Source organism: Chelonia mydas, chromosome 23 (assembly GCF_015237465.2).
Source record: "Chelonia mydas isolate rCheMyd1 chromosome 23, rCheMyd1.pri.v2, whole genome shotgun sequence".
Lineage (NCBI taxonomy): Eukaryota > Metazoa > Chordata > Testudines > Cheloniidae > Chelonia > Chelonia mydas.
In genome coordinates, this window is record NC_051263.2 from 19,155,442 (window position 1) to 19,181,155 (window position 25,714).

Here is a 25,714-nt window from a genome sequence, read left to right on the forward strand (position 1 = left end):
TCCCACCCCCCCGCCCTGCGAGCCGGGACCCTGGGGGTCGAGGGAGATGGGACGGCCGGCCAGGTCCTAGCTGGGGGGCGCGAGCAGGGGAACGGCGTCAGATACAGAGGCAGGGGGGCAGGAGCAGGGAGAGTTGGGGTGCGGGGGTCTGTTTGGGGGAAGGGTCCCTGATCTGAAACCCAAACATACCCAGGAAAGGAACAGAAAGAGAGAAAGTGCAGGGATGGAGGGAAAGGGAAAGGCTCAGAGGAGAAATAGAGGGGACAGGGATGGAGGGAATGGGAAAGGCTTGGAGGAGAGCTAGAGGGGATGGAGGGAATGGGAAAGGCTCGGCGGAGGGATGGAGGGAAAGGGAAAGGCTCAGAGGAGGAATAGAGGGGACAGGGATGGAGGGAATGGGAAAGACTCGGCAGAGGGCTGGAGGGGATGGAGGGAACGGGAAAGGCTCAGAGGAGGAATAGAGGGGACAGGGATGGAGGGAATGGGAAAGACTCGGAGGAGGGCTGGAGGGGATGGAGGGATGGAGGGAATGGGAAAGGCTCAGCGGAGGGATGGAGGGGACGGAGGGATGGAGGGAACGGGAAAGGCTCAGCGGAGGGCTGGAGCCCGCACTAACCTTGCCCCACTTCTCTCTCTCTCTCTCTCTCAGCGCCTGCTGCCTGCCGGCTTCTCTGCCTCTCTACAAACTCCAGCCCCCGCCCCCCCCCCCGCACCCTCTCTCTCGTCCGGGATCCCGACCTCCCCCCCACACCTTGGTCCTGCCCCCCCCCCCCCGGGCCAGCGGAGGCGGGCCTGCGATGACGCCTCCCCCGTGGAGCGCCCTGATTTGACCGCCCCCCCTCCCCTCCCCCCCGCCGCGTGCCGGGGGGCGCGCCGTGCCCGCCCCCCCCAATGCTGAGCTCAGTGTGCGTCTCCTCCTTCCGCGGGCGCAAGCCGGGCAGCCAGGCGCCAGCCAAGTCATGCGCCAGGGGGGACATGGGCCGGCACGAGGACAGCGAGAAGATCGTGATTAACGTGGGGGGGGTGCGGCACGAAACCTACCGCAGCACCCTGCAGACCCTGCCCGGCACCCGCCTGGCCTGGCTCACCGAGCCCGACGCCTGCAGCAACTTCGACTACGACCCGGCCGCCGACGAGTTCTTCTTCGACCGCCACCCGCAGGTCTTCGCCTACGTCCTCAACTACTACCGCACGGGCAAGCTGCACTGCCCGGCCGACGTGTGCGGCCCGCTCTTCGAGGAGGAGCTGGCCTTCTGGGGCATCGACGAGACCGACGTGGAGGCCTGCTGCTGGATGAATTACCGCCAGCACCGGGACGCCGAGGAGGCGCTGGACAGCTTCGAGGCCCCCGAGGCCCAGGAGGAGGAGGACGCCGCCGGGGACCTCAAGCGGCTCTGCCTGCAGGAGGACGGGCGCCAGGCCGGCTGGTGGCGCCGCTGGCAGCCCAAGGTCTGGGCGCTCTTTGAGGACCCGTACTCCTCCAAGATGGCCAGGGTAAGGGGGGGCGGGGGGGGGGGGCTCGGCTTGAGTGGGCGCGGGGATCGTGGCGGGGTCAGAGGGCGCGCGGGGTCAAGGTGAGTGTGCATGAGGGTCGGGCAAGGGGGGCCGGGAGCATGCCAGGGCGCGTGTGCGCGTGCCAGGGGCGACGTACGTGCGGGAGGGGATCGTGCGAGGGCCACTGTAGGTGTGCACATGAATCGTGCAAGGGGCAGTTTCAGTGTGCAAGGGTATGTGTGCCACGGTCCATGTGAGCTCATGAGGGAATGGTGCACGTGTCCGTTTGAGTGTGCAAGGGTGTGCGCGCCAGGGTCTGTGTGTGGGAAGGAATAGCGCAGGGGTCAGTTTCAGTGTGCAAGGGTGTGTGCACCAGCCCTAGTGTGAGTGTGTGATGGGATAGTGCAAGTGTCAGTGTGAGTGTGCAAGGATGCGTGCGCCCCGGTTAGCGAGAGAATGTGAAGGGATGGCGTGAGGTCCATTTGAGTGTGCAAGGGCGTGTGTGCCAGGGACTGTGTGAGTGTGTGAAGGGATAAGTCAAGTGTCAGTTTCAGTGTGCAAGGGTGTGTGCACCAGCATTAGTGTGAGTGTGTGAGGAGACAGTGCAAGTGTCAGTGTGAATGTGCAAAGGTAGGTATGCCAGGGTCAATGAGAGTGTAGGAGGGAATAGTGCAATGGTCAGTGTTAGTGTGCAAGGATGTGCACCAGGGTCAATGTAAGTGTGCAGGGGATAATGCAGTGGTCAGTGTGACTGTGCAAGTGTGCGCACACCAAGGTCAATATAGGTGTGCAAGGGAATAGTGCAAAGGTCAGTGTGAGTATGCACCTATGTGTGCACCAAAGCTAGTGTGAGTATGAGAGAATAGTGCAAGTGTCAGTGTGAGCATCTAAGTGTGTGCATGTCAAGGTCAGCATGAGTGTGCAATGCAGTTCATGCGAGGTTCTTTCAAGTGTGCACAGATGAGTGTGCAAGGGGTGTGCCTGTGCAGGCATTATGGTGTGTGAGTGTGCACGGGACACAGGGCATGAGAGGGGCTGGGTGTGTGCAAGGAAGGAGAGAGATGAGTGTGTAAGAGAAGGCAGGGGTGGTGGCAAAGAACCAGGGGGCACCAGAGCGTGCTTGTGCAAAAAGGAAATAAAGTGAGCAAGTGTGGAAGGGACTGAGTGTGCAACTGGCAGCAAGCAGGGGCCTGAGGGGGTGCAAGTGGCATGGGGGGGGCTCCTAGGTTAATACCTGGGGTGAGGGTCTGGGATCTTTATGGGGGGACCCGACCCCCAGCAGGGGGTAACATGCCCAGCCAGACCCCTTGGGGGAGACAACGAGTTCCCTGGGGGGGTCAGTTTACGGCCCATCTCCCCCTGCTTACCCCTTTCCCTGCGGCCCCAGCCCCCCTGCACCCCTGTCCCCCCATACACGCAGCTGCCCCAGCTTCCCCTGCAGCCCTGTCCAACCCCCTGCACCCCCCAGCACAGCCCTGTCCCGGCTCCCTGCACCTCCCAGCACCGCTCTGTCCCGGCCCCCCCCTGCACCCCCCAGCACAGCCCTGTCCCGGCTCCCTGCACCCCCCCAGCATAGCCCTGTCCCAGCCCCCTGCACAGCCCAGGCCTGGCCCCCTGCACCCCTCAGCACAGCCCTGGCCCAGGCCCCCCATACCCCACCCAGCTCAGCCCTGTCCCAGCTCCCTGCACCCAGCAGTCCCGGGCCCCCCTACACCCCCCAGCAGAGCCTTGTCCCGGCCCCCCCTGCTCCCCCCAGCACAGCCCTGTCCCAGGCCCCTGCACAGCCCGGGCCTGGCCCCCTGCACCCCCCAGCACAGCCCTGGCCCAGGCCCCCCCCGCACCCCCCAGCTCAGGATCACTTGGAGGACAGCGGCTGGCGCTGGCTCTGCGCTGGGCTGGTTCTGCAGAGGCAGCGGGTCGGAGGGGGGGGCCGCACTGCAGTCTGCATCCAGCCCAGCTTGCCATGCCCCCCCCCGCCATGATGCACCTCAGCCCCCCCCCACCCAGCGGTGCCCTGGTGCAGCCGGTTCTGCCAGATGCACAGAGTGACCCCCCCACTCCTTGCCCTGTCAGCTGCTGCTTCGGGGGGGTGGGGGGGGGGAGAAAAGTTAGCTCCAAGGGACCCTGGGAGAGGGTAATGAAATGGGGGGCTCCCCACTGGGCCCCTCTCCTCTAGTGACTTGGTCCAAGGGCAAGGAGGGAGAGAGGGAGTGAGTGGCAGATGGACGGAGGGATGGGGAGGGGGAGGGGCAGATGAATGGACGGAGGGAGGGACAGATGGACAGATGGAGGGGCAGATGGACGGATGAATGGGGGGAGGGGCAGAGGTGAGGCTGGAGGGATAGAGGGGTGGGTGGACGGATGGACGGATAGAGGGGTGGATGGACTGAGGGACAGATAGTGGGGCAGGTGGATGGATGAATGGGGGGAGGGGCAGAAGTGAGGCTGGAGGGATAGAGGGGTGGGTGGACGGATGGACGGATAGAGGGTGGATGGACTGAGGGACAGATAGTGGGGCAGGTGGATGGATGAATGGGGGGAGGGGCAGAAGTGAGGCTGGAGGGATAGAGGGGTGGGTGGACGGATGGACGGATAGAGGGGTGGATGGACTGAGGGACAGATAGTGGGGCAGGTGGACGGATGAATGGGGGGAGGGGCAGAGGTGAGGCTGGAGGGATAGAGGGGTGGGTGGACGGATGGACGGATAGAGGGGTGGATGGACGGAGGGACAGATGGAGGGGCAGATGGACGGATGAATGGGGGGAGGGGCAGAGGTGAGGCTGGAGGGATAGAGGGGTGGGTGGACGGATGGAGGGGCGGATGGACGGAGGGACAGATAGTGGGGCAGGTGGATGGATGAATGGGGGGAGGGGCAGAAGTGAGGCTGGAGGGATAGAGGGGTGGGTGGACGGATGGACGGATAGAGGGATGGAGGGATGGAGGGATAGGTAGTGGGGCAGGTGGACGAATGAATGGATAGAGGGGCAGGCGGATGGACGGATAGCAGGGTGGATGCACAGGTAGCCAGGCAAGTGGAGAAATGATGGGTAGAGGGGTGGGTGGACGGAGGGACAGATAGCGGGGCAGATGGACGGATGGATGGGTAGAAAAACAAGTGAATGGAGGGACAGGTAGAGGGGTGGGTGGATGGATGGACAGGTGGAGGGGTGGATGAATGGACGGGTAGAGGGGAGGGTGGATGGATGGATGGGTAGAGGGGTGGATGCATGGATGGAGGGACAGGTAGAGGGGTGAGTGGACGGAGGGACAGGTAGCAGGGCGGGTGGACAGATGGACAGGTAGAGGAGTGGATGGAAAGATGGAGGGACAGGTAGGGGGTGGATGAATGGATGAGTAGAGGGGTGGATGGATGGACGGATGGGTAGAGGGGTGGATGGATAGACGCGTAGAGAGGAGGGATGAATGGACGGGTAGAGGAGTGGATGGATGGATGGGTAGAGGGGTGGGTGGATGGATGGACAGATGGACAGGTAGCGGGGTGGGAGGACAGGTGGATGGGTACAGGGATGGAATGGATGGACGGGTAGAGGGGCGGATGGATGGATGGATGGATAGGGGGGAAGTGGAGGGATGGACGGATAGAGGGGTGGATGGATGGATGGATGGATGGACGGATGGACAGGTAGCCAGGCTGGTGGATGGAGGGATGGGTAGAAGGGTGGATGGACAGGTAGAGGGTGGATGGACGGGTGGATGGATAGCAGGGCGGGGGACAGATGGACAGGTAGAGGAGTGGATGGATAGATGGAGGGACAGGTAGAGAGGTGGATGAATGTATGGGTAGAGAGGTGGATGGATGGACGGACGCGTAGAGGGGTGGATGGATGGATGGATGGGTAGAGGGGTGGATGGATGGACGTGTAGAGGGGAGGGATGGATGGACGGTTAGAGGGATGGATGGGTAGAAGGGTGGATGGATGGACGGGTAGAGGGGAGGGATGGATGGATGGGTAGAGGGGCGGATGGATGGATGGATGGATGGATGGATGGATAGGGGGAAGTAGAGGGATGGACGGATAGAGGGGTGTGTGAGTGGATGGATGGATGGATGGACAGACAGGTAGCCAGGCTGGTGGACGGAGGGATGGGTAGAAGGGTGGATGGACAGGTAGAGGGGTGGATGGATGGATGGATAGCAGGGCGGGTGGACAGATTGGACAGATGGATGGGTGGGTGGAAGTGAATGGATGGATGGATGGATAGAAGGGTGGGTGGACTGGTTGAGGGGCAGGTGGATGTATGGATGGATAGAGGGGTGGTTGGATGGATGGATTGATGGATGGATGGATAGCCAGACAGGTGGGACAGATGGACGGGTAGAAGGGGGGATGGAGGGGTGGGTAGTGGGGCGGATGGGTGGATAGAGGGGCAGGTGGATGGATGGATGGACGGGTAGTGGGGTGGATGGATAGAAGGGCAGATGGGTGGGTAAAAGGGCGGATGGATGGACAGGTAGCTGGATGGATGGACGGGTAGAGGGGCGGATTGACGGATGGACAGGTAGAAGGGCGGATGGGTGGGTAGTGGGGCGGGTAGCTGGATGGATGGATGGATGGATAGGAGGGTGGATGGATGGATGGATAGGAGGGTGGATGGATGGATGGATGGATAGAAGGGTGGACAGAGGGATGGGTAGCAGGGTGGGTGGACAGAAGGATGGGTAGAAGAGCGGATGGGTGGGTAGAGGGGCAGGTGGATGGATGGATGGATGGTTGGATGGATGGATGGACGGGAGGGTGGATGGATGGATGGACGGGTAGAAGGGTGGACAGAGGGATGGGTAGCAGGGTGGGTGAACAGAAGGATGGGTAGAAGGGCGGATGGGTGGGTAGAGGGGCAGGTGGATGGATGGATGGATGGGTGGGTGGATGGATGGACGGGTAGAAGGGTGGACAGAGGGATGGATAGAAGGGCGGATGGGTGGGTAGAGGGGCAGGTGGATGGATGGATGGATGGACGGGTCGTGGGGTTGGTGTCACACACGGACACACATGGACCGAGATAGACATGGACCGAGATAGACATGGATGGACATGGCCACATAGGCACACAGACAGACACACACATGGACGCACATGGACACGGATGCACATGGACCGAGATGGACACATATGGACATGGATGGACACGGACACATATGCGCACACACACGGACACACATGGATGCACACGGACAGATATGAAAATGGACTGACACAGACAGAGATGGACACATACAGACACAGACACACATGGGCACACACGGATAGACACGGACACGCACCCACAGGGACACACACACACGCAGACACACATACAGATGGACACAGACAAACGGACACACATGGACACACGGATGGACACACACACGCATATGGACACACACAGCAGTGAACACAGACACACATCAATGGACACACACACACTCACGGGAACACACTTGTGTGCACGCACACACACACACACACACTCACTGGCCACAGCCCCCCTTGCAATGGAAGAAGACTGCCGTGGGGAGAAGGGTGCAGGGGGGAGCCAGGACACAGCACAGTGGGAGGACTGGAGGCTGGTGTGGGGGGCTCAGGGACGCTGGGGAGCAGCGGGGGGCTGGGACGGGGCGCAGTGAGGGGCTCGGGGAGGCTGGGGAGCAGTGGGGGGCTCAGGGAGCAGGAGGGGCTGGGACGGGGCGCAGTGGGGGGGCTCTTTAAGATCCACCCAGATAAACTCCCCAGTGGGGCAGCGTGATACACCCCCGCCCCCCCCCCCCCGTGCTGGGGACCGGGGCTCTAGGGCTGTTGGGTTTATTTATAGACGTCCCCCCCCCACCACCACCACCCGGGCCGCCCTGACCCACGGGGCGGGGGAGAGGAGCTGGTCGCCCACCAGGGGGCGCTGGACCGGCCCGCAGCGCAGCTCGCGCTGCAGCAGCGAATCCCGCAAACTCGGCACAATCCGCTCACCGCAGCCCCCCCCCCCCGTGTGCCCCCCCTCCGGACCCGCAGCCCCCGCGGCTCCCCCCCGCAACTCCCCGTGTGTCCGTCCCCCCCGAGACTCCGCCCCGCGGACCCCCGACCCCGAAGTCCCTCCGCACCCCCTGTTTGTGCCCCTCCGTCCCGCAGCCGCCACCCCCCGTGTGTGTCTACCCCGGCCCGTGCCCCCCCCACCCGCGACCCCCCCCCGGCCCGTGTGTCCCCCCCCGGGCCCCACCCCGCAGCCCGGTTCCGCCTGATCCTAGCACCCTCTTCTTACCTGCGGGGGGGAGCAGCCGCGGAGCCGGTGACTCCCCCTCCCCCCTTGGGTTCGGACCATCTCCCCAATTAACAGAGCTGGGAGCCAGGACTCCTGGGTTCTGTCCTGGCTCCGGGAGGGGGGAGGGTCCGGTGGGTTAGAGCGGCGGGGGATGGGGCTTGGAACCAGAACGCCTGGGTTCTTTCCCAGCTCTGTTTGGTGTCTCCCCTCTATTAAGCAGAAATATTGGGGCTCATTCAGTCCCGGGGAGGGGGGGCTGAGGGTTGCCCCTCCCACTGGAAATCGGGGGGGGGCTCCATGTTTCCCCGCAACCCCCCCCCCATGTGCAAATGCTCCCGCTGCCCAGGGTGACCTCTGGGTATAAATGGGGCCATTGGAAAATGTGCGGGGGGGGGGGGGGATCCAGGATTCCTGGGGTCTTTCCCTCTCAGGGGCACTGGCTCCCATCCGGCCCCAGGGCGGGGACTGGCTGGCTCCGGGGCTGGGGCACAGGGCGGGGGGGATTCCAGTCTTGCTGGGGGTCTCCCTCTCCGGGAGGGAAGGTGTTTCAGATTTCCAGAACAGGGCGACTAACAATCCTTTGTGTTTGCCCCCCCATCCTCACCCCCCACCCCCCTCCCCGGCCACCCCTTGCCCCTCCCCCACCCCCTCTCCAGTACGTGGCCTTCGCCTCCCTCTTCTTCATCCTCCTCTCCATCACCACCTTCTGCCTGGAGACACACGAGGCCTTCAACCGCGTCATCAACAAGACGGAGACGGTGGCGGTGGCCAACGGGACGGCCACCCAGGTGGCGGTGGAGGTGGAGACGGAGCCGTTCCTCACCTACGTGGAGGGGGCCTGCGTGATCTGGTTCACCTTCGAGTTCCTCATGCGGGTCTGCTTCTGCCCGGACAAGCTGGAGTTCGTCAAGAGCAGCCTCAACATCATCGATTTTGTGGCCATCCTGCCCTTCTACCTGGAGGTGGGCTTGCGGGGCCTCTCCTCCAAGGCGGCCAAGGACGTGCTGGGCTTCCTCCGGGTGGTGCGTTTCGTGCGGATCCTGAGGATCTTCAAGCTGACCCGGCACTTCGTGGGGCTGCGGGTGCTGGGCCACACGCTCCGGGCCAGCACCAACGAGTTCCTGCTGCTCATCATCTTCCTGGCCTTGGGCGTCTTGATCTTCGCCACCATGATCTACTATGCCGAGCGCATCGGGGCCGACCCGGACGACATCACGGGCAGCAAGCACACCGACTTCAAGAACATCCCCATCGGGTTCTGGTGGGCCGTGGTGACCATGACCACCCTGGGCTACGGAGACATGTACCCCATGACCTGGTCGGGCATGCTGGTGGGGGCGCTGTGCGCCCTGGCCGGGGTGCTGACCATCGCCATGCCCGTGCCCGTCATCGTCAACAACTTCGGCATGTATTACTCCCTGGCCATGGCCAAGCAGAAGCTGCCCAAGAAGAAGAACAAGCACATCCCCCGGGCGCCCCAGCCCGGCTCGCCCAACTACTGCAAGCCCGAGGGAGCCCCCGGCCCCCGGCCCGGCCCCCCCGCCGCCGACGCCTGCCCCCTGGCCCAGGAGGAGATCATCGAGATCAACCGGGCAGGTAGGGGGCCCTGCCCCACGGGGATCCCTGCCCCGCGCTCTTCCCAATGGCAAGCCCTGCCCCGCGGGGATCCCAGCCCCGTGCCCTGCCCCGTGGGGTTCCCAGCCCCGTGCCCTGCCCCACAGCGATCCCAGCCTCATGGGATCCCACCGTTACTCCACCCCCTGCCCCATGGGGATTCCATCCCCACGCCTTGCCCCACGGCGATCCCAGCCCCACGCCCTTCCCAATGGCGAGCCCTGCCCCGCGGGGATCCCAGCCCCATGCCCTGCCCCGCGGGGATCCCAGCCTCATGGGATCCCACCTTTACTCCACCCCCTGCCCCATGGGGATTCCATCCCCACACCTTGCCCCACGGCAATCCCAGCTCCACGCCCTGCCCCACAAGACTCCCAGCCCCACAGAGTTCCTCATCCAGGCGGCTATAACTGCCCTGGCCCTTGGCCGAGCTCTCCCGGCCCTGGGCTCCCGCCGCTCGGGCAGGGTGCCGGACTCTGGCCACAGCAGAACCTCCCTGGGGTGCTGCTGCCAATTGGTGTAGGGCTGCTAGCCCCACTCCACACACCCCGGGGATCCCAGCCCCACACCCTGCCCCAGCCTCACATCCGGCACCCGCCAGCCCCATGGGGCCCAGCCCTAAACCACTGCAGGGCTCCGACCCGCTGTTACAGCCCCAGCTTTGGAACATCCCCTGCGAGGCCCCTGTTAGGGGGCCAGATCCCACCCCCCAGGTGTCACGCTCCAGCCAGAGTCAGCCCCACGGCTTCTCCCCCCCTTAATAGGCTGGGCCCCTGGGCCTGCAGCTCCCGTGAGCTCCAGGCAATGAGTCGCCCAGCCCCACGGAATCCCTGCCACACACCACACCCCGCCCCATGGTGATGCCAGCCCTACACCACACCCTGCCCCACAGGATCCCTGCCCCATGGGATCCCAGCCCCACACGACACCTGCCCCATGGTGATCCCAGTCCCATGGGATCCCAGCACCACACCACACCAGAGCCCCACAGGAGCCCTGCCCCATGGAATCCCAGCACCACACCACACCGTGCCCCACAGAATCCCTGCCCCAGTCTTTCTGCCCAAGCTGGGGAGATGCACCTCAGCCCCCCGAGGTGAGGCGGGGAAGCCCATCTCCCTCCGGATCTGCCCTCGTCTTCTCCGGTGCTCTGAGCCAGCTGACAGCCCCAGTGCCCGCTGCCCCTTCCACCCCCCAACATGCCAGGGAAACTGAGGCACGCATAGGGTTCAATTCCCACTTTGTCATGCCCCCACCCTGCCCCATCCTGAATGCAGCTGGGGGGCACCAGCCCCTCCCCAGTCACCCCCCCTCCACTGCCCATGATAGCGCAGCATCTTCCCCAGCTCCCCTTGGACAGCTCTGATTCTGCCCCACAGACCAGACCTCAGTGGGACTCGGACCCTCCCCCCATGTAGAGTGAATCCAGGGCTCCCCCTAGGCTGGGAGAGCCAGGGGCTGTGGGTCAGGAGTGAGGGGCACCAACAGGACTGGGGAGGGCAAGGCTGGGCTAGCAAGGGGCTGTGCCAGGTGTGTGCGCCGTGCCGGGTGTGCACAGGGGTGCGTGCTGTTCCAGGCATGTGTGGGGCGATGGGTGTGCACAGGCATGTGTGGGGCGATGGGTGTGCACAGGGGTGTGTGCAGTGATGGGTGTGCTTAGGAGGGGTGTTGCAATGGGTGTGCACAGGGGTGTGTGCTGTGCCAGGTGTGTACAGGCATGTGCACAGTGATTAGGTGTGCACAGGGGTGTGCATGGTAATGGGTGTGCACAGGGGTGTGTGCAGCAATGGGAGTGCACAGGCGTGTGCATTGCGATGGGTGTGCACGGGGCATGCACGGCGATGGGTGTGCAGAGGGGCATGCACGGTGATGGGTGTGTACAGGCGTGTGTGTAGCAATGGGTGTGCACAGGGGCGTGTGCTGTTCCAGGTGTGTGTGCGGCGATGGGAGTGCAGAGGGGCGTGCACGGCGATGGGTGTGCACAGACGTGTGCGTGGCGATGGGTGTGCACAGGGGCGTGCGGCACGTGTCGTCTCTTGTGCGGGTGCCGAGGGCCCGTGTGACGTGGCCGCACGGGGCGATGGCTCTGGCCCGCTGTGGGCCCGGTGGGGGTTGTGCACTCGCGGTGCCATGTGTGTGTGTGGGGGGGGTTGTCAGCGCTGGGGGGGGCCTCGGCTTTCACACCTGCAGCAGCCCGTTCCCACAATGCTCTGGGGCAGGAGCATATGGGCCCGCTGAGGACTTGAGCGGGAGGGGGGACAAGAGCAGATGGTGCCACATAGGCTGGTCACATACAGCAACCCCCCCTCCTGCTGGGACCCTGGGGGGGCTGGGAGCCAGGACACCTGGGTTCTCTCCCCAGCTCTGGGACGGGAGCGGGGCCTGGTGGTTAGAGCGGGGCGGGGGCTGGGAGCCAGGACTCCTGGGTTCTCTCCGCAGCAATGAGAGGGGAGCGGGGTCTGGTGGCTAGAGCGGGGGGGGCTGGGAGCCCAGGACTCCTGGGTTCTCTCCGCAGCAATGAGAGGGGAGCGGGGCCTGGTGGCTAGAGCGGGGGTGGGGCTGGGAGCCAGGACTCCTGGGTTCTCTCCGCAGCAATGAGAGGGGAGCGGGGTCTGGTGGCTAGGGCGGGGGGGGCTGGGAGCCCAGGACTCCTGGGTTCTCTCCGCAGCAATGAGAGGGGAGCGGGGCCTGGTGGTTAGAGCGGGGGGGCTGGGAGCCAGGACTCCTGGGTTCTCCCCCGGGGCGGGCTCTCGGCTCCCCTGACCCGGGCTGTGTCGCTGGCAGACTCCAAGCAGAACGGGGACGCGGCGAAAGCGGCGCTGGCCCACGAGGACTGTCCCACCATCGACCAGGCCCTGTCCCCCGAGGAGAAGTCGCCCGCCACCCCCGCGGCCCGCGAGCATTACAGCCACGACCGCGCCTGCTTCCTGCTGACGGCCGGCGAGTTCGGGCCGGCGCCCGACGGCAACCTCCGCAAAGGTGACCCCCCGCCCGGCCCCCCGCGGCCACCCCCCAGCTCCCGGCAGCCCCCCCGCCCGACCTGCAGCCCCCCCACCCAGCCCCCAACAGCCCCCTGGGCAGCCCCCCCCCGCCTGACCTGCAGCCCCTGCCCAGCCCCATGTGCAACCCCCCACCCAGCTCCCAACAGCCCCCTGGGCAGCCCCCCCCCCCCGCCTGACCTGCAGCCCCCCCGCCTGACCTGCAGCCCCTGCCCAGCCCCCAACAGCCCCCTGGGCAGCCCCGAACAGCCCCCTGGGCAGCCCCCCCCGCCTGACCTGCAGCCCCTGCCCAGCTCCCAACAGCCCCATGGGCAGCCCCCCCACCCAACTTGCAGCCCCCCACCTGACCACCCCCAGCTCAACTCCTGCGCACATCCACCGCCCCAGTGACCCCCTGCCCCTCTCACCACCCCACTGACCTCTGCTCCCGCACCCCCTTCAAGCCCCTTGTGTCCAGCTTCCGCGGGGTACCCCCAAGCCCTCCGCCTCGCCCCCCCCCCCCCGCCGTGACAAGCTGCTGCACGTCCACCAAGGCTCCTCCCCAGCCTGGGACCCCAGAGCGGTACCGGCTCGCCCCGGTCAAGGCCCGGCCGGGGTCAGTTTACAGAGGACGAGGCACCCGACTTCCCCAGCACCTCGACCCCCAAACCCGCGGGCTTTAGGTCCAATAGAAACCAGATTTATGACCTGCCGACAGACCGATGTTCGGGGGGCGGGGGGGAAGTAGCGAGCGTCCCCCTCACCTGGGAAAGCTGGGCTGTATAAACTCGGCCCGATTTGAATCCAGCCGGTCTCTCGCCCCGGGGGGGGGGGGTTCGCCTGGGACCCCGTCTCCCCTTCCCCAGGTCAGTCCAGCAGATGGAGACTTTTAAGATGACCCCTCACCAGGGATACTCTGTGCCATCATGGTGACTGGGGGGGGGCAAGGGGTTGCTTTGGGGCACAGAATGTCACACCCATGAACCCCAACTGCCCCTTGACACCCCCCCCACCTACACCCCACCAACCTTCCCCTCCCCGAGTGACCCCCCCAGCATAGGCACTCCCCTCCCCCATCCAATGGGACCCCCCCACAGCATGGAGGCCCCCATCGCCCTCACCCTGCCCCCCACCTCCTCCCCCACACTGAGACCGCGCCCCAGCCCCTCTGCTTTCCCATCCCAGCCCATGGTAAGGACAGCCCCCTCATCTTGCCCCACTCCCTCCCCGTAGCACTGAGACCCCCCCATCCTCTCATCACCCCCCCTGACATGAAGACCCCCCCCCTTCCTCTGAGCAGGCAGCAAGGGCTGATCCCCCGGGATTCGCACTGGGGTCTAATGCCGCACCCCAATCACTGCCCACTTCGGAGCAGCTGCTGGGGCCTGTGGGAGGGGGGCAGACCATGGTGCCATCTGGGTGGGCCCAGAGAGGGAGTGACAGCCCTGCCCAGGAGGTGGGGGGCTGAGGCAGGGGGGAGCCCATGCCCCTCCCTCCAGACAAGGGCTTGGGGGGCATTTGAACCCCACCCATGGGCTCAGGCCCCTTCCAACCCCACCTCTAAGAGGGGATCCAGGGCTAATGAGGGGGCTCAGACCCCCCCCCCGGTCTATAAATCCATTGAGCCCCTCCCCCCACTAGGCACCAAGGAGCAGGTGAGTCGTGCTATGGGGCAGGCACTGGGGGGGGGCAGCAGGGGACGGATGCAGTGTATAATGCAGTGGGGGGAGGTGCGGCAGGGCTGGGTGCAGTGGGGGGGAGGGATGGGGGTGTAGTAGGCGGTACAGGGGGAGGAAGGTCAGTGGGGGAGCCATGGGGTGGGCAGAAGGTGGTGGTGCAGTGTGGACTGCAGTGGGAGAATGATGCGGTGGGGGGTGGCGCAGTGGGGGAGGTGCATGGGGAGAGCCGGAGGTGGGTGCAGGAGGAGCCGGTGTGGTGGAGGGAAGGTGCAGTGAGCAATGGCGCAGTGGGGAGCCGTGGGGAGGTGCAGCGGGGGGGAAGATGCACTGAGGATGGTGTGGGGAGATGGTGAAGAGGGGGTGCGGGGGGAGGTGAGGAGAGGATGGTGGGGGGAGGGTGCAGGGAGGATGGTGGGGTGCAGTGAGTGTTTGTGCTGTGGCGGGATGGTGCAGTGAGAGTGTTTGGGGGGGGGGAGGTGCAGTGGGGGTGCAGTGTGCAGAACATGCAGTGGGGGGGTGTCACGGGGTCCCTGGGCGATGCTCTAGATCTGCTCCCCCTGAAGCCAGGCAGGACTCTGGGGAGTCTCCTCTCTGGGAGCAGCCTGTCTGCAGGACACACAGCTCACCCGGCTCCACCTTCCTGGGGCTGACCCCGGAGCCTCCCGCCTCCCCTGCCCCTCCGTGCGCTTCCCCCAGCGAGTCCACCCAGGCGGGGTCCTGGGGAAGCCAGAGGGTCCTGCCCCCCAACTCCGCAGTCAGACGTGACTCTCAGCCAGCCAGGGAAACAGAAGGTTTATTAGACGACAGGAACATGGTCTAACACAGAGCTTGTAGGTGCAGAGAACAGGACCCCTCAGCCAGGTCCATTTTGGGGGGCAGTGAGCCAGACAACCCCGTCTGCCCTTCACTCCATGTCTCCAGCCAGCCCCCAATTGAAACTCCCCCCAGCCCTCCCCCTCCTCTGGGCTTTGTCCCTTTCCCAGGCCAGGAGGTCACCGGATTCCTTTGTTCTCCAGCCCTTTAGCTCTCACCTCGCAGGGGGGAAGGGCTCAGGCCATCAGCTGCCAGGAAACAGGGTGTTGGCCATTCTCTGTGTCCAGACCCCTGCACACACCTGCCCTCTAGGGCTCTGCAGGGATCATACACCCTTACCCCACCACCCAGACACTCAAGAACTGTATAGGGGAAACTGAGGCACCCCCACACTATTCAGAGGAAACATTAAGAACAGTCCCACTTCATCACATCTCTCCCCCCTTCGAGATCGAACTGAGCGGGGTCACTTTAGCCGGTGACCTGGGGAAGTTCGAAGCCACCAACGTTCCCATGGATGCCCCAGCATCTCTCCCGTTCCTTGGTGGGAGTTACACCAGGCCCTTCCAGTTTCATGCCCTCCCTTAGGTCGGAGGTGGTCGATAGCACTCGCAGGCCGCATGGGGGAACGTTTATGCGGCCCGTGCCCTTTGGCCACCCCCAAAACCCCAGGGGGTCAAACTGGGATTGGGTCTTCTCCCCAACAAGCTGGCCAAACACAGCCACTTGGTTATAGGACTGTTTAACTTTCTTAACAGCTTTCACTTCATCTGAGACCTTCTCAAAGCTCTCCACACTGGATCTTTCAACAGGAAAGTCAGTGGATCCATTCACAACAGAAAATTTCTGGCTGTTAGGAACTGAAACTGTCTTGATTAAAAAGAAAAGGAGGACTTGTGGCACCTTAGAGACTAACCAATTTATTTGAGCATAAGCTTTCATCCAATGAAGTGAGCTGTAGCTCACGAAAGCTCATGCTCAAATAAATTGGTTAGTCTCTAAGGTGCCACAAGTCCTCCTTTTCTTTTTGCGAATACAGACTAACACGGCTGTTACTCTGAAACTTTCTTGATTAAATCACTTTCACACCCTTCAGTTGCAGTAACTGCTTGCAAAGACTCCCTGAGGATTCCTTTCCCTAGGGCTTTTCTATGCAACAATTCACCCCTCCCAGAAATTCTGCTCTTACCTTCTTTACCTGGGGCTTGCTCTAGAGGAACTCCCCCCCCCGAGCAACAACAGACTCTTTCCGGGTCTCCCTTACATCCAGAATTACCCCTGGCCCATCCGGAGGATTCCTCCACAATCCCCTTTCAGGCAAACTGACAGACTTCCTAGATAAAAGGTCAGAAGCCTTCTCCTTCCCTTTGCCACACACAAGTTCAGGAATCTTTTCCTTCTTGCTACAGGTTTCCACACCCTCAGTAGGTAACACAATCACATCCCCTTCATGCTCTCCTTGTGCCCTGGCTAGGATCTCACCCCGATCAGACAGAGTTGCTCCACCCTTTCCCAGCCACACACGAGCAACAGGCAAAATACAAGCACCAGAATTGTCTGGTCTCTGGGATTTTACATAGACACTAACTGGATGCGACCTAGTTACAGGGCCATTCTCCCGAGCAGACACAAACTTCGGACCCTTCCCTTCCTGGGCTTTAGCTGAATCCAGAACCAACTCTGAGACAACTGCACGACCCTCAACCATCACAGGCTGCAAGGCCCCTTCTGTCTGCTCCACAGACAAAGAAGAGACGGACACACTTTCTCCTTTCCCAGACACCCAGCTTGGGATCTCATTCCCCTGGTCCCAGCACACAGGGCTGGTCACAGACAACTGCTTGGAGACCAGGGTAGCTCCCTCCATGGGCAAGTCAACACCCCTGACAGACACAGGCACGTTTCCTTCACTGTCCCACTTCTCCACCCAGCTAACAGGTAAGGTCCAGGGACACTCATCTTCCACTCTCCTCGCCTTCCCGCCCTGCTGACTAGACACAGCCATCAGCTCACAAGGCTGCCTAGGCTCATCCAAACTTTCCTTACCAAGCACCTTGCCACTCCCCACAGATCCCCTGCCCTGCCTGTGTCTCCCCCCACTCAGCTGGGGCCTCAGCTCCCGCTGTGCTCAGCGCTGCCCTTGCTGTCCCAGTGGGGGTAGGCAGCGAGCTCGCTGCTTTCCTCACTGCATCAGAGCCAGCGTGAGCCCCCTCTCCGGTGTGCAGGGGGGCGGGGAGCATCTCTCTGTCCCACCCAGTCCCAGGGGTCTGGTTACAGGCAGGCAGGTAGCCTGAGCCTAGCAGCTCCCCCCTGCCAGCGAGGTCATCTGCATTTTCACTGACCATTTCCCTCTCCACCAATTGATTCCCTGGATTCAAATTCAAACCTTGGCAGTTACAGGAGCAGGGTCTGGATCCTGTCCGAAAGAGACACAGTCACCCCCCAACAGGGTCTCGCAGCTGGTATCCTGGAGCACCCCAACGGCCGGCCAGCCCCACCCCTCCTGGGTCTGCACAGGGATCTGGGCCATAGGCAGGGCGAGGGGCTTCATCCCTGGGGACCCTCACACAGCTCACACAGCCCCTCAGCTTCTGAGGCTGCACCACCCAGGGCCTGACAACCGTTCTCTCGGTCCTAGGATCTCGCCACCCCAGGAATGTCTCCCCATTGACCATCACCTTCCGCTCCCAGTGGGTGTCCGAGGGGCCTGGCCCCAGGAGACATATAGGTTGGGGTCAGGAGTGGGAGCCTGTCCACCTCCCCACCCATCTGGCTGACGGAGTCTATGGCCTTGGGACCCAGCAAGGGAGCTAGACACCGGGGCTTTTCCGCAGGGTCCCCCTGCTTCAAATCTCCAGCCTGCTCAAAGGCAGTGAGGTGGCATCCACACCCCCCCGCTCCTTAACCAGGGGCAGCAATTTAGTCTCGAGGTTCCCTGCGGAACTGGCCCCCGGGGTCTATCCCCACTCACCCCTGGGAGGTCCCCTAGGCCTCTCCGCTCCCCCACGACCAGTTCATGCTGCTGCTGCTTCTGCAGCTCTTTCTCGGGCTCTCGCTGTCTCTCACAGTCCTCTTGCTCTCTCGGACTCAGCTCCAATCCCATCCGTCTCCGATCCCCTGATGGGGAACCCGATCGTGAAGACCCTCGTCTGGTCGGGGACAGGAGTCTTGGGGATGCCTGGCTACTACTCCAGCTGCTCCCAGATCCTGCTATCGCCCCATTTGGGGTCAGGAATCTGTCCCTTAGCGCGGTCATCCTCCTCCAGCTGCACGATGAACTGTGCCTTGGTGAACTTTCCAGTGCTCAACCCTCTCTTTCTGCACAGGGTTACAACGTCCTTCTTAAGGAGACGGTGACAGGCCGTCACGCCGCTCTTCCCAAGTTGTTGTGGACTCACAGGCCTGTGTGGTCTCAGCTCCCCATGGTCTCCAGGGAGAACCCCTCGTGTGCCAGCCCTTCTCGAGGTCACCACCTCTTTGCCAGGGTCGAGCTGCAGACTCCTCCGCCCCTGGGACCGCTCGCTGCAATCCCCAGGGGACCCTGTTACTGCAAAAGTCCTTCTCTCTCCCAGGGCCAAGCCGCAGGCTCCTCTGCCCCTGAGACTGCTCACCGCAGTCCCCTGGGAGACCCCATTACTGCACAGTCCTTCTCGCTGGTCACACACTCCCAGGGGTTAACCGCCCCCCGAAACCGCTCCTCTCTGAGCCTTCAGCACGCCTGGTCCTCGTCAATCCCCCTTCGTTTTACTGCTCCCCAGTCACTTACTGCAGGAAGCGCCGTCCGTGGGGTGCAGTACATCCCACCGCTGCCACCAGTTGTCACAGAGTCCCCGGGCGATGCTCTGGATCTGCTCCTCATGAAGCCAGGCAGGTCTCTGGGGAAGTCTCCTTTCTGTGAGCAGCCTGTCTTCAGGACACACAGCTCCCCCGGCTTCCACGTTCCTGGGTCTGACCTCGGAGCATTCAGCCTCCTCTGCCCCTCCGTGCGCTTCCCACAGCGAGTCCACTCAGGTGGGGCTCCTGGGGAAGCCAGAGGGTCCTGCCCCCCAACTTCACAGTCAGACGTGATTCTCAGCCAGCCAGTAAAACAGAGGTTTATTAGATGACAGGAACATGGTCTAAACCAGAGCTTGTAGGTGCAGAGAACCGGACCCCTCAGCTGGGTCCATTTTGGGGGACAGGGAGCCAGACAACCACGTCTGCCCTTCACTCCATGTCCCAGCTAGCCCCAAACTGAAACTCCCTCCAGCCCCCCCCCTCCTCTGGGCTTTGTCCCTTTCCCGGCCCAGGAGGGCACCTGATTCCTTTGTCCCCCAACCCTTTAGCTCTCACCTTGCAGGGGGGAAGGGCCCAGGCCATCAGTGGCCAGGAAACAGGGTGTCGGCCCTTCTCTGTGTCCAGACCCCTGCACACACCTGCCCTCTAGGGCTCTGCAATGATCATACACCCTTACCCCACCACCTAGATACTTAAGAACTGCCTAGGGGAAACTGAGGCACCCCCACACTATTCAGAGGAAACATTAAGAACAGTCCCACTTCGTCACAGGGTGTAGCGGGGGAAGGTGCAGGGGGGTGAAGCGGGGGTGCAGTGGAGACGGTGCAGTGGGAGAAGGTGCAGTGAGGATGGTTTGGGAGAAGGTGCAGCTGGGGGTGCAGTGGGCTGATGGCACAGGGGAAGGTGCAGGGGGGTTGCAGTGAGGGGAAGGTGCAGGGGGGGTTGCAGCAGGGGTGCATTGAGGATGGTTCGGAGTGAGGGTCCAGTAGGGATGGCTCGGGGGAGGGGGTGCCATGGGGGCGCAGTGAGGATGGTTTGGGGGGAAGGTGCTGTGGGGGATGCAGCGGGGGGAGTCGTGGGGGGGTCCGGCGGGACGACACACGCAGCAGACGCGTTGGGGGGGGGCAAGTCGGGCGGTGGGTCCCTTCCCCTCCCCTCCCCCGCCAGCGCCTCCTCCTCACGTGGCGTCTCTGTCTGTTTATCTCCCCCCCACATCGCCGCCCGGGCCCCCCGCCCCCCCCCGCCCGGGCCCCCCCGTAGCCGCGCTCCGCTTGCCGCCCCCGGACGCCGCCCCCTGGTGCCTGCCTGGCGTCAATGCCGCGCCCGCCTCCTGGAGCCAGCACTAGAAGGCAGGGCGTGCTGGGAACGGGTGAGTAGCCCCCCCTGCCCTGCCCCCCTGCTGCACCCCTCCCATCCCCCCCCGCAGCCCTGCACCCCATCCCACCGCTCCCTGCACCCCCCATCCTCCCGCTGCCCCCCTGCCCTGCCCCTCCGCTGCACCCCGCTTCCCCCCATGCCCCCCGCAGCCCTGCACCACTGTCCCACCCCTCCCTGCACCCCCCCATTCTCCCGCTCCCCCCCCGCCCTGCCTCCCTGCTGCACCCCGCTTCCCCCTCCCATCCCCCCACCGCAGCCCTGCACCCCCCTCCTCATGCTGCACCCCCCCTCATGGACCCCCCCCCAGCACCTCGCCAGGCCCCCTCTGTCATCTCAGCCACGTCTTACCACAGAGCTGCCCCTGCCCTGCCCCGCGCACCCCTCAGCCCCCCATCTCCCCAGCCAGGAACAAGCCCCCTCCCCATCCTTCATGTGTGGCTAAAGACACAGCCAGGCCTCGCTGGCCGCCAGGACTCCTGGGTCCCATCCTGGCTCTGGGAGGGGAGCGGGGTCTCCTGGGACACACCCCTGCCGTGCAGCCCCAATCCCCTCCCCCACCTGATACCCCCCTCCCCATTTCCTCCTGATTGTCTGACTCCCCCACACACACACCAAAGCCCCAGCCATCCCCTCAGACCCATTCCTGTGGGTCCTGCCAAAACTCAGCCACTCGGGGCACAGAATTTCCAGGGTGGGGGAAGGGGGAGTGGCGAGGGACACTGGCCCTTTAACTGAGCCCTGGGGTGGGGGTGGGGGGGTTGGTGCTTCCCCAGGCCCCGCCCCTCTACTCCCAGGCCCTGCCCCTGGCTCCCAGGCCCCGCCCCTTATCCATAGGCCCCCCCCTCCCCCGGCTCCCAGGCTCCGCCCCCTTCCCGGGACATTCCGCAAGCCCTGCCCCTGCTTCCCTAGACCACTCCCCCCGCCCCCCAGAATCTCAGAAGCCCCGCCCCTGGCCAGGGACTCCCCCACACACATCCCGAGCATCCCCCCCCCCCCCCCCCCCCCCCCGTCCATTGCTTTTTACCTGTTGCTTTTGCTCAGCCCCATCTCCATCTCCAAGGCAAATATGGGGCCAGCCCCCAGTGGGTGAATACAAGGGGTCCCTGCCCTGGGTTGGGGGGTGTTGGGGTCCCCCAGGGACGATGCCTGGAACCCCTCATTGTAGTACAAGGAGTCAGCTCTGGCCCAGACCGCGGGGGACCCCTGCAGCCTGGCAGCCCCCTCAGGGTCGCTCTCACTGGGGTGAGCCCCTCAGCTTCCCGCCCCCTGGGACCCCCCCTCAGAGCCTGCACCTCCCCTCCCCAGGTCAGGCCGGGAGCACCCTGCAACAAGTGCCCCAGGATGGGCCCCAGGGCCAGACGGACCCCCCCAGCGGGAGCCAGGCCCCCCAGCTCCGGGCTCGGGAGTGACTTGGGGAGCGGGGGGAGGTTGGGGGTCTGGGCAGCGCGGAGAGTCCTGGGTTAGCGCCGGGAACAGAAATTACAGCCAAGGCCAGCTGGGTCGGGGCTGAGCCCCCTGACCCCTTAGTGCCAGTGCCCCCAGCAGCCCCACATGGAGCAACCCCCCGGCCCCTCCCAGCCCTTTGTCCTCCAGCTGGTCGCACCCAGCCGGCTCCCTGCCCAGGGGGCAGCCAAGGGCGTTAGCTGCTGGGTGCCAATGGGCCAGGCAAAGGGAGGGGCCATTGTCTTCTGGGCCCCTCCCTGGGCATGGCAGGGCCTGGCCCCAGCAAGCCGGCGTGGGTCACACCTGGGTCTGTGCAGCAAGAAAGGAGCCTCTTCCGCCCCCCCCCCCCCGCCCCCCACCATGACAGCGCAGTACGTGGGGAAACTGAGGCACACGCAGTAGTCAAACAAAATATTATCCCAAGCCTGAAGGGAGACAAGGCCGGAGGCCAGGAGCAAGGGCAGGTCACATGGGTGGTGCCAGGTCTCCATATTCCTCCTGGCGGGGTCGGAGCTGGGGTTGGAGGAACCCGCTTATACCAGAGCATCTCACGGGTGCGGGGCAAGAGATGGGGTGCTGGGAATGGGGCTGGCACGGGCTAGGAGGTGCACAGGCTACTGGGGGAGATAGGAGGAGGGGTACATGGGGGTGAGGGGTGGGTTTCAGGGCCAGGGGGTTCAGGGAATGGGGAGACAGTGGGAGGGGCACAAGTGGGGGGTGCTCAGGACTCCCCTCGTATTCACCCCGGGCTGCCCCAATATTTGACCCCCCCAATTAACGCCCCATTTCATACGTCTTGTAGGGTTCGCCCAGTGCCCCTGTAATGCCCCGGCTGCGTCAGCCAGGTACGTACCCTGCCCCGGCGCCCCGCGGGGCACCGACGTCCCCCCCAAAACCTCATCTCTCTCCCCCCCACCACAGCCGCCACCGCCACCACTCCAAGCAGATCCGTGCCTCCCCCTCGCCCCTGACCCCCAACACACCCACCAGCCTAGGGCGCCCGCCCTGACCGCCCGCCCCCGCTGTCCACGCAGGCTCCTGGGCCCCTTCCCGCTGTTTGCGCGGGCAAGAACCTGGCTCTGGTGAGGGGCACAGAGGCTGGGTATACGGGGACCCCTAGCACCTGGCTCTGGGGCGGAGCGCGGGGGGCCAATTATATGGGGACCCCTCCTCCAGCTCTGAGATGCGGCTGGCGCTGGGGTGGGGTGCGGGGGATGGTTATAAGGGGACCCCTCACCCGGCTGGGTATATGGGGACCCCCTCGCCTGGCGCTGAGATGCGGCTGGCTCTGGGGTAGGGCGAAGGGACTGGGATTATACCGGGACCCCTCGACGGGGCCTGAGATGCGGCTGGCTCTGGGGTGGGGCTTCGTGGCTGCGTATACAGGGACCCTGCCCAGGAGTATGGGACAGGAAGTGTAGGGGAATCTGGTCTCCTGCCAACAGAGCTGGTTACAGGGGCTGGATTTTGGGGCCAGGCATGAGCTGGAAATGGAGGCCCCCCCCCCCCCCACACACACACACACACTGCACCCTGGCCCAGCATCCTGGGGTAGGATTAGTGGGATGGCCCAGTAGGACACGTGTTACACGCCCCACGGCTGTGACACACGTGGCCCCTTGCGTGCATCACAGGGCACCCCCCCCAAATCCCAAGTACCTGCGCCGGCTGGCACCCCGCAAACACACCCCACCTGTACCAGGTAACACACCCTCACACCCCGCCCGGGGCCTGCATGCACCCGTGGGAGATGCCGCAAGCACACGCGTGTGAGGCGGGTGGAGAACACGCACAGCCTGTGTGCCAGACATACACATAAGTCCAGGCCCTGGACACACACTCATGTACACGCATGTGTGGATGGACACGTGTGTGTGCAGTCTCGTACATGCATGAGACCCGTGTACATAGCCAGACACTCACGTGTGAATCACAAGCCAACCCCGGCACACGACAGTTTCCCTCCCCGGCTCTGGGAGGGGAGTGCGGTCTAGTGGTTACAGCAGTGGGGGCTGGGAGCCAGGACTCCTGGGTTCCATCCCTGGCTCTGGGAGGGGAGTAGGGTCTAGTGTTTAGAGCAGTGGGGGCTGGGAGCCAGGACTCCTGGGTTCTCTCCCCAGAACTGCCATGCTCAAAGCTAAGCTGGTGCCCCTAACCCACCCCTGCCTCCAGGGATGCTGCTAAACCCAGGGTCCAGCTGCTGGATGGGCTGAGAGGTTCGGGGTGGGGACCCCAAGCACCCTTAGGGGCGGGATGGAGGGGGTGAGGGGAGAAAGGGGAAGAGTTACCAAGCCTGCACTGGGCTGCTCCCAGATCAGAGCGGGGGGCCCGTGCACCCTGGTATCCCCTGACGCCCCTCCCTGCCCCCCATGCCTCGCTCGGAGACCGGCACCGGCATGAGCGGGGGGGGGAAGGGGTGCAGAGCGCCACGGGAGCTGGGGAAGGATACTTGCAATTTGGGGGATGCCCAGGGATGGGGGTGATGGGAGCTGGATTGGGGGGGCTGGGGGTGAGTCAGTGGAGGTGACTGGGGGATGAACAGGTGTGTGGGTTGCTGTGGCCTTTTTGGGGGGTGGCCTGGTGTCACGGCGTCCCGGGGCGATGCTCTGGAGCTGCCCCCTACGACCCAGCCAGGACTCGGGGGGGACCCTCCTCTCTCGGGGCTGCTGTCCCCAGGGCAAGACCCTGCCCCGGCTTCCCTCTTCCTGGGGCTGACCCCAGAGCCTCCAGCCTCCCCTGCCCCCACCCCGCGCTTCCCGCAGCGACTCCACACAGGGGCGGGGTCCTGGGGCAGCCAGTGGGTCCTGCCCCCCGACTCCGCAGTCAGACGGGACTCTCAGCCAGCCGGGGACACAGAAGGTTTATTAGCCGACAGGAGCATGGTCTAAACCAGAGCTGGTAGGTACAGAGACCAGGACCCCTCAGTCAGGTCCGTCTTGGGGGGCCAGGAGGCCAGAGCCCCATCTGGGCCTCCCTCCATTTCCCCAGCCAGCCCCAAACTGAGACTCTCCCGCCCTCCTCCGGCCTTTGTCTCTTTCCTGGGCCAGGAGGCCACCGGATCCCTTTGTTCTCCAGCCCCTCCAGTTGGCACCTTGCGGGGCGGGGGGGAGGCCAGGCCATCAGCTGCCAGGAGACGGGGTCTCGGCCATTCTCTGCGCAGACCCCATCACACTGGCCCTCTAGGGCTCTGCAACAATCACACCCTCTTATCCCCCCACCTAGATACTTAAGAACTGCCTGGGGAAACTGAGGCACTCACACCATATTCAGAGAGAACATTAAGAACAGTCCCACTTCGCCACACCTAGGTGTTGCGGGGCGGGGAAGAGGGGTCCTGTGGGCCGGAGGCTGCCTCGGGTGTGGGGTGCTGTGGATTAGAGGGTGCTGTGAGTTGGGGGTGCTCAGGGCATGGGGCAAAGTGGGAGTGTGAGTCCGTGACAAGGTGTAGTGCTGTGGGTTGGGAATAACAGGGTGGGAGTTGCCGTGGGTCGGGGGTGCCGTGGGTTGGGGGATAACAGGGTGGTGGTTTCTGTGGGTCGGGGGGGGCTGTGGGTTGGGGGATAACAGGCTGGAGGTTGCCATGGGTCAGGAGTGCCGTGGGTCGGGAGCTAGGCTGGGGGTTTCCATGGGTCGGGGGTGCAGTGGGTCAGGGGATAACAGGGTGGGTGTTGCTGTGGGTCAGGGGTGCCATGAGTTGGGGGATAACAGGCTGGTGGTTTCCGTGGGTTGGGGGTGCCGTGGGTCAGGGGACAACGGGCCTGGGGTTTCCGTGGGTTGGGAGATAACACGCTGGTGGTTTCCGTGGGTTGGGGGACAACAGGCTGTGGGTTGCCGTGGGTCAGGGGTGCTGTGGTTCGGGGGATAACAGGCCTGGGGTTGCCATGGGTCGGGGTTGCTGTGGGTCGGGGGATAACAGGCCTGGGGTTGTCGTGGGTCGGGGGTGCCGTGGGTCGGGGGAGAACAGGCCTGGGGTTGTCGTGGGTCGGGGGTGCCGTGGGTCGGGGGAGAACAGGCCTGGGGTTGCCGTGGGTTGGGGTTGCTGTGGGTCGGAGGAGAACTGGCTGGGGGTTGCCATGGGTCGGGGGGGGCGGGTGCCTCGCCCCCCACTCACCTCCCCTCTCTCTCTCTCTCTCCCCCCACCGGTGCCCCCCGAAGGTTATGAGAAGTCCCGGAGTCTGAACAGCATCGCGGGGCTGCGCCTCTCGCCCGCCCCCAGCCCCCTGGGCTCGCCCGGCGCCCCCCGGCGCCCCCGCCCCCCGCTCCCCTCCATCCTATAGCCGGGGGCCCCGG

At 64.4% G+C, this 25,714-nt stretch overlaps 1 protein-coding gene across 2 annotated transcripts; it reads left to right on the top strand.

The window, feature by feature from the left end:
• Nucleotides 1–682: 682 nt before the first annotated feature.
• On the top strand, nucleotides 683–25,714 carry LOC102930180 (potassium voltage-gated channel subfamily C member 1). Of its 2 annotated transcripts, XR_006287113.1 has the most exons (6): nucleotides 683–1,494; nucleotides 8,400–9,339; nucleotides 12,142–12,336; nucleotides 19,865–19,973; nucleotides 22,227–22,269; nucleotides 25,580–25,714. XR_006287113.1 is itself a non-coding variant. In XM_037888241.2 (4 exons), the coding sequence occupies exons 1-4, from the start codon at nucleotides 892–894 to the stop codon at nucleotides 25,699–25,701; spliced, it is 1,860 nt and encodes a 619-aa protein (XP_037744169.1). In that variant the 5' UTR covers nucleotides 683–891; the 3' UTR covers nucleotides 25,702–25,713. The 2 variants fall into 2 exon arrangements, 1 of the variants encoding a protein (XP_037744169.1); XM_037888241.2 differs by lacking the exons at nucleotides 19,865–19,973; nucleotides 22,227–22,269 and having other exon boundaries at nucleotides 25,580–25,713.

Bases quoted from the DNA above. Each gene is read 5' to 3' on its own strand.
- LOC102930180 (XM_037888241.2), top strand. From the start codon at position 892: ATGCTGAGCTCAGTGTGCGTCTCCTCCTTCCGCGGGCGCAAGCCGGGC. The intron at 9,340-12,141 runs GTAGGGGGCCCT...TGTCGCTGGCAG, and splicing joins CATCGAGATCAACCGGGCAG to ACTCCAAGCAGAACGGGGAC. The intron at 12,337-25,579 runs GTGACCCCCCGC...TGCCCCCCGAAG, and splicing joins CGACGGCAACCTCCGCAAAG to GTTATGAGAAGTCCCGGAGT.